General features: G+C 38.2%; 1 protein-coding gene across 2 annotated transcripts in view; it reads left to right on the top strand.

Annotated features, from left to right (window-relative positions):
* The window catches only part of Sik2 (salt inducible kinase 2), a 120,181-nt gene that overhangs the window by 13,007 nt on the left and 98,934 nt on the right, over nucleotides 1-8,240 (top strand). For both annotated transcript variants that reach the window (XM_029563406.1, XM_008832802.3), the window contains exons 2-3: nucleotides 1,911-2,027; nucleotides 4,211-4,274. In XM_029563406.1, coding sequence (XP_029419266.1) covers nucleotides 1,911-2,027; nucleotides 4,211-4,274 — 181 coding nt within the window. The remainder of the gene's footprint in view (nucleotides 1-1,910; nucleotides 2,028-4,210; nucleotides 4,275-8,240) is intronic.

Genomic DNA, 8,240 nt, shown 5'->3' with positions numbered 1-8,240 from the left:
GAGGGCTGGAGAGATGGCTCAGCAGTTAAGAACACTGACTGCTCTTGCAGAAGACCGGGTTCGAATCCCAGCACCCAAATGGCAGCTAATAACTGTCCATAACTCCAGTTCCTGGGGATCCGACAGCCTCTTCTGTCCTCTGCGGGCATTGTATGACATGGTTACACTTTACCTACATGTAGGCAATACATGCACACTATGTATATATAAATATAAAATTTATGTGAGTGGGAAACCAAGGGACTTGAATGACAAGCAGAGCTCTCTTTTCTTGCATACCTTTTGAGAATGTTGAACCATTAAGACACATGCTGTAAAAGTTACCCTGAAACAACTTAGGCTAAGTGATATTTGGAATGCTTTTTTAAAAATTTTTTTAATTTTATGTGTATGTGCATATTGTCTACATGTAGGTAAGTGCACCCGTGTCATGTAATGCCCGCGGAGGTCAGAAGAGGTTGTTGGATCCCCTGGGACTGGAGTTACGGACACTTGTTAGCTGCCATGTGGGTGCTGGGTTTCGATCCGGGTCTTCTGCAAGAACAACCAGTGTTCTTAACCTCTGAGCCATCTCTCCAGCCCTTGGAATGCTTTTTGATAGAACTATAAAGTACATTTTTAGAGTTTTAGAACTTAATAGAATTAAATGTGGAAGTTCCCAATTATCTGCAATTCTGTTTAATAAAATAGCCTTATTTCCAATCATCTATGAATTTTTTTGTTGGTTTGTTTTGAGACAGGGTCTCCCTGTAGCCCCAGCTGTCCTGGAACTCACTATGTAGACCAGGCTGGCCTTGAACTCACAGGCATCCACCTGCCTCTGCCTCCAGAGTGCTGGGATTAAAAGCATGTGCCACCACACCCGGCCATCTATGAATTTTTAAAAAAATCAGTCCTTTCAGTTACATAAAAAAAAATTATGTGATTATTGTTTTTGAATACCCAGTCATTTACCTTCAAATTCCCTCAAATTATTAACCTGGGATTTAGGTTCCTATTTAGTTCTGACAGAATCAGACCATATTTTTCTGAAATCAAACTCCTTTTAGAAAGTTAAAATTAATGTAATTATTAACACTTGAATTTTTTAATTTTCATTTTTTAAAGCATTCTTTACATTTTTATTTATTATTTTTATTTTATATGCGTGCATGTATTGCCTGCATGTAGATAAGTACACCCATGTTGTGCAATGCCCGCGGAGATCAGAAGAGGCTGTCAGATCCCCTGGGACTGGAGTTACAGACAGTTGTTAGCTGCTATGTGGGTGCTGGGATACGAACCCGGGTCTTCTGCAAGAATAACTAGTGTTCTTAACTGCTGAGCCATCTCTCCAGCCCCTGAATTTTCATTTTCTAAATGAATTTAAACCAGTTGATAATATTTCACATAGATTAGTTTTAATATCTTATATTCAGATTTTTTTCTTTAAAGGAAAGTATATATTTTTTGAACCTATCACTTTTTTAGAAAAGTAGTGTTTCAGCACCATAGAAATTGCTGTCTGAACTGCCTTCTACTTGGCAGAGTCTTACTCTGTAGGTAATTTAGAAATAACTGGTTGAAGACTATTTTTTTCGGTTTATAGTCTATATATTCAATTTACATCAATTTACAAAGGCATTAAAGTTGTACAGAAAGTAAAACATGTTTTATCAAGGTAACTTTGAAGAGTTATTTTCCACAGCACACTAAAGACACTGCCAAACAAAATCTACCACAGAGCCTTATATATGGTAGAAGTTTAAGAAATATTTATTGCATAAATGAACAAGTGGACATTGAATTTCAGCTAGCGCTCACTGTCATAGAATCCTACAAGCAAAGTATCAAATATCAATTATTAACTCTGAACTGGAAGATGTTAACTATTATATACTGATTGTATTTATTTGTATTCTGAGATGCAGGTGGCGATAAAAATAATAGATAAATCTCAACTGGATGCAGTAAACCTTGAGAAAATCTACCGAGAAGTACAAATAATGAAAATGTTAGACCACCCTCATATAATCAAACTTTATCAGGTATGGCCTAACCTTATTCTTGTTGGCATTCCACATTCAGCTCTCTATTTTCATTGTGGTTTTTATTTTTATGTTTTTCTAATCTATAGAAGAAAAATACTTTTATTAAGCTAAGTTTACCCATCTTATATATTTAAATTTGTAAAGGTAGAAATAGGAAGGTACCTAGTGTCTTAACTTGTCTTTAGACTGCTAGTACAGATGTTCTTGGGTATATAAGAAGACAATATTAAAACTTCTAGTTATGTTTTTATGTCCTCTTGAGTGCATTTATACAGTGGCACACACATATAATTTGCTTTCTGTGTGTTATATATATATATATAATGCATGTTTATGCATATTTTTGTATATATCTGTATATATTTGCTAAACAATGTTTATTGATTGAAAATTCTAATTAAAAAGTTGGAGATCATTGGTTTATAATGTATATCCAAAGCATGCCATATTGTCCCATTCAAAACATTTCCTAAAATTCTAAAATTATAGCAATCTCTTAAGTCAAATTTATATTAATCAGATTCCCACCCCCCTATAAGCTTTTTTTTAATTCCTAAAAAAGATATTTAAATAATCATATTCTTAGAAGTATCTGGTGAACTGTAAGGTAAACTGACTTACGATTCATGTGGTAACTGTGTTTGTACTACTACTTAACTCATTAAAGTTGAGTTACTGTTTGATTATTTAGTTCCATTTTGTCAATAGCTCTTCATTTTTTTTCCTTCATGGGCAATAGTCCAAAACCTGTATTCCAAGTACAAAATTAGTTTTCAACCTTTTAGTACATAACTATTAAAAGAGCATTACAGGACTAGAGACAGAGCTCAGCTGATAAAAGTGTTTGCCATGCAAGCATGATAAGCAGAGTTCAACCCCCCTGAACCCACATACAAATGCCAGGCATGGTGGCGCCCACTGTATCCCAGTCCTAGGAAGGTAGAAATAGGCAGATCTCTGGGCTGGCTGGCCAGCCTGACCTACAGCAAGCTCTAGGCCAATGAGAAACTCTGTCTCAGAAAACAAAATGGATGCCACCTGAGGAACAGCATGTGAGGTTGACCGCTAGCCTACACATATGTACACATGTATACATATACATACATACACACACACACACAATAGTATACAGAAAAGCAGTCTGAAAATTACTTATCTTGAATCTCAGTAGTTCAGTGTAATTAGAAAAATCAAATTGGTGACAATGACATACTTCCTTTCTAAACCTAAGAGGAGCTTTTTTTTTTTCTTTGGTCATTTTGAGACAGGGTCTCCCTATAGCCCCAGCTGTCCTGGAACTCACTATGTAGGCCAGGCTGGCCTCGAACTCACAGAGATCCTCCTGTCTCTGCCTCCAGAGTGCTGGGATAAAAGGTGTGCGCCACCACGCCCGGCTAGAGAATCTAATTTAAATAAAACCATTTTACAGTAGAACTATGAAGAAGCAGCTTTCAGACAGTGTTGTAAAATGATAGTGTCTTGTAATAATATTAGAGCATAAAGGAGAACAGTGTTAACACTGTGCTAGATTAGCTGGGCTATAAGCCAGGTAAGCTCAATTTTTCTGTTTTATTCATTTCTTTCTTTTTGAGAAAGGGTCTCCCTGTAGCCCCAGCTGGCCTTGGAACTCTCTTTTTAGACCAGGCTGACCTGGATCTCACAGATCCACCAGCCTCTGCCTCTGCCTCTGCCTCTGCCTCTGCCTCTGCCTCTGCCTCTGCCTCCCAGGTGCTGGGATCAAAGGCTTGTGCCACCATGCCCAGCTGGATTTTAATTGTTTCTTATTCAGGGTAGCTTTTAATACAGTAGTTAAAACTTCAAGTTGAAGAAGTTGATCTTCAGAAGTTCTTTTACTTATATTGGTGCCTTTCATACTTGAATGTATGTATATTAATTAGAGTGTAAATTCTAATTGAGAAGTCCTGGAGCCAGGCCTGAGCATGTATTTCTAACAGGTATCTAGGCAATGCTACTTCAGCTGGGCTGTGGACCACACTTAGAAGACCAAGATCTGATATTCATAAAAATAGTAGGGTGAGGATATGATGAGACTTGTAAGGCCTGGGTTCCAAATTGTTCACAACTGAATCTTTAACCATAGTTGTAATTTACATAATGCTATAGAATGTGGTCAAATATAATCCTTCCTGCCAGACTAATGCAGAAACATTTACCAATAGGTAATGGAGACCAAAAGTATGTTGTACCTTGTGACAGAATATGCCAAAAATGGAGAAATTTTCGGTAAGTTTTTTTCTTTTTCTTTTCTTAGCTCGAGAATGTCACTAGCCTGCATGAATGGAGTATTTCTAATTAATTTTTCTCTGTAAAAACTGGTATAATAAGTGAGGCATTTTAAGTATTAGATTGTAATAAAATACTAGGAAAGCTAAAAAAATGGAATATAATTTATTTTCTTACATATATGATACTGAAAGACTACTTAATTTTCTCATTGTGTTAGAGACTAGATACAAAAGATAAGGAGTAATTTCCAGTCATATTACAAGAGAGTTTTTCTGTTTCCCTTTTTACTTTTCTGTTTATTGAGTCCTGCTGTGGCTTAGGTGTTGGAGATTTAGTGACCTTCCAGTACTTGGCGTCTTAGGCCTTAATTAGGTACTTACCATATTGGTGAGACCTCAGGCCAAGTGGATTGATTTCAGGCATTTGGCTGGTTTCAGTTTGGGGCTTTTATACATAAGTTGCTATGGACATCAAGTCTTTGATTTCCGCAATCTATCTTTAAATATTATTTGCCACTCACCTGTAGTATAAGAACCTTAGACTAACACACTTCTATTTGCCTGCCTTTCCTTTATGTTCTTGTCATATTGTACTTGAACCTAGTTTATGATACTGTTTTTGTAGTAAGTCATCTTTTGCAGAGATTCTTTCTTTTTATTCTTTTTCTCTGTTCTTTCTCTCTTTTCTTTTCTTTTCTTTTCTTTTCTTCTTCCAGCTTTTGTATGTCCAAAATAGTCTTTGTTTTATCTTTGTCTGGTATGGAAGACAGAGGAAAAAGACCAGGGCAATTTTCACTGGTTTTAATAATTAGATTATAATGTCCTTTTGTGTGTTTTTACTCAAGATTCTTTGGTTTGTTCACAGAGATTAGATTTGGAAGTGCTGTGTTTTCACCAACTTTAGAAACTCCTCAAACATTAATTTCTCATCTGATTTCTCTCGCTCTACCTCCAGACAAGTGTATTTTAAGCTGTTGGAAACTTATCCCACAGCTCAGTGGATGCTCTTTTCCATTTAAAAAAAAAAAAATTGCTTTTTCTCTCTGTTTCATTTTGGGAAGTTACTATTTCTGTGTCTTCAGATGCACTAGTCTTCTGCAGTGTCTTATCTGCTGTTATTCCAGTCCAGTATATTTTTTTACCTTAGAAATTGTGTAAGTTAGAACTTCACTGGGACCTTTTAAAAAATGCCTTCCATGTCTTTAGTTAACTCTTTGAAAACTTAGAATACATTAATAAAATCTTTTAATATGCATGCCTTTTAATTCCAGCATCTCTGTGTCACATTTGGATTAGTTTTGGTTGACTACTGATTCTCCTCAGTTTTGCTTATATTTTCCTGCGTCTTTGTATGAAAGAGTGGAGGGATGGGAAGTGGAAGACTTGGTTATAGTTTAAAATAGACATGGTCAAAGAAAACCTAACTGCCATTTGGATAAAGACTTGAAAGTACAGTCATGTATATGTGGGGAAAAGTGGACTACCAAGAGTTAGAGAGGAGCAAATAGAGAAGCCGTGAGACAGCAGTGTTCTTGGTATGATAAAGGGAGAGGCCAGTATGGTTAGAGAGCAGAGAGCAGGAGGGAGAGAGGAGCAAAGAGGAGGACTAGCAGGAGATGCAGTGAGGAAGGTAGAGGGGAGGAGGTGGAAGGCACAGATTTGGCAGCCATTTTAAAGACTTCGGCTGTTACCGCAAATAATTTTCAGGAGTCACTCATCAAGATTTCAGCAGACAAATGACTGCACTCGATTCAGTATTTTAAAAGCGTCACTGTGACACACAGCTGTGTTAGAGTAGATTGTAATGAGAAGGGGTGGAAACAGCGAGATCAGGATAGTTGAAATAGTTGCTTATGGCTCTGCCCAGGGTTGAAAAGAGTGTTCTCTCTCTCTCTCTCTCTCTCTCTCTCTCTCTCTCTCTCTGTATGTGAGTTGACGTGTCTGTAAATGTGTGTGTGCATGTGTAAGTGTTCGTGTCACAGATTTGACATCAGGTGTCTTCTTTAGTCACTCTACACCTTTTTTAAAATTTAAGGCAGGGTCCCTTTCTGAACTTGGAGCTCACTGATTTGGCTACATAGATTGTCCAGCAAGTCCCAGGGATCCACCTGTCTTCACCACCCAGCACTGGGGTTCCAGGTACTGAGAAATGAACTCGGGTCCTTATGCTTGCACAGCAAAGACAACCCATGGAGCCATTTCCCTAGCCCTCTACCTTATTTTGTGAGGCAAGATCTCTCACTGAACCGTGAACTCACTGGTTTGTCTAGACAAGCTGTGCAACAGGCTCTAGGAATCCCACTTGTTTCTTCTACTGCAGTGCTGAGGGGGCGGGGGGGAACAGATGAATACTATTTCACCTGGCTTTCCTATGAGTGCCGAGGATCTGAATTCAGGTCCTCAGACTTGCACAGCAAGCACTTTACCAACTGAGCCATCTCCCAACACCTCAGAATAGATTTTGAAAGTAAAATCAGTAAGATTTCTTGGCAGATAGAGTCCACCTAAAGTAATGAGTTATAATTATGTGAGCAACCAAGGTCTGGTACCTGAGGCAGTCAACATTAAAGAGTTAGGAAAAGAGGAGAAAGCAGCACAGGAGACAGGAAGAAAATGAAGAGTGCAGTTTCCTGGAAACTAGGGGAACCAAGTAGTCTTAGGAGTGTGAGCATTTGTGTTTGGTGATGCTGATAAATGAAGAGCACTGAAGAGGTACGTTTACATTTCCATTTTGTAGTTATTAAGAGTAGTTTTGGAGCAGCAACTGGGCCAAAAGCAAGATTAAATGAATTTAAAGAACATATAAAAGAAGAAAATGATCCGAGGAGATTATCCCAGCACTTGGGAGGCAGAGGCAGATCTCTGAGTTAAAGGCTAGCGAGGTCTACAATATGAGTTCCAGGCCAGCTGGGGCTACAGGGAGACCCTGTCTCAAAAAGACATAAAAGAAAAGGGGGGGGGGATGAGGAGAGGGAGTGGGAGAGGGAAGGAAGAGGAGGGGGAGAGGGAAGGAGGAGGAGGAGGAGGCAGCCGCGGTGGCGGCAGTGGCAGCGAGACTTTTGCAAGGAATTCTGCTGCCAAAAGACAGAAAAGGAATGGGGAGATAGTTCATAGGGTCAATGAAGTCAAGAAAAGGCTTTATCCACTGGGAATGTCTAAAGCTTTTCTCAAACTAGAAATGACTTTACATGTTAGGCTTCATTTCCATGAAAATAAGATAGTCTCAGTTTCTCCTTTCTGTTGAAACCTCTGATATAGGTTTGGGTCACATTGTTTTGTGTAAATTGAGGTATACTTTGGCCATTTTTACATAAAAACTTTATCTCAATGTTAAATATTGAGGATAAATGTTCAGTTTAAGTTCTGAGAAGAATCTGTTATAGATAGCAAAGTTGGACAGAGAACGTTAATTAACTTAGTTTCCACTCTCTGGTGTAGTTAATTTGTATACTGAAGATGATAGAATTTAATTTAAAAAGATGATTAAATCCTCAGATAATCTTTACTCTTTTAGAATTGGAGACTCTTGAGGAATTCAGAGTTCATTTAGCACAATTTATTTTTATTTATTTTGGCTTTGTTGTTCATGCACCTTATAACCCAACAGAACTTACTGCCTTTTCAAAAAATGGTTTCCCTCCTTACTTGGCTTCATCATCTGCAGTTATCTAAGCCCGGAACCTTGGTGTCAGTTTTGATTTCGTCTTCATCCCTCTTGAGATGGCTTTAAATCCTGACTGTTGTGTTTCCTACATAGCTCTCAAAGTATGCCCATCTGCATACCAACTACTGATGCTTTCAGTCAGCATCCACCTTCCCTGATCATGCAGGTGTTTTTTAAGTGATATATTTTATAAGGTCTCCGGAATGTTCCCAGAATTCGTTCGTTCATTCTCTCTCTCTCTCTCTCTCTCTCTCTCTCTCTCTCTCTCTCTCTTCTCTCTCTCTCTCCCCCTCCTCTCCC

The sequence above is a fragment of the Nannospalax galili genome, unplaced genomic scaffold (genome assembly GCF_000622305.1).
Source record: "Nannospalax galili isolate Female #2095 unplaced genomic scaffold, S.galili_v1.0 scaffold335, whole genome shotgun sequence".
In the NCBI taxonomy this organism is placed as follows: domain Eukaryota; kingdom Metazoa; phylum Chordata; class Mammalia; order Rodentia; family Spalacidae; genus Nannospalax; species Nannospalax galili.
Note: the sequence above shows the minus strand (reverse complement) of the source record. Positions and strands in the feature narration are given on the sequence as shown.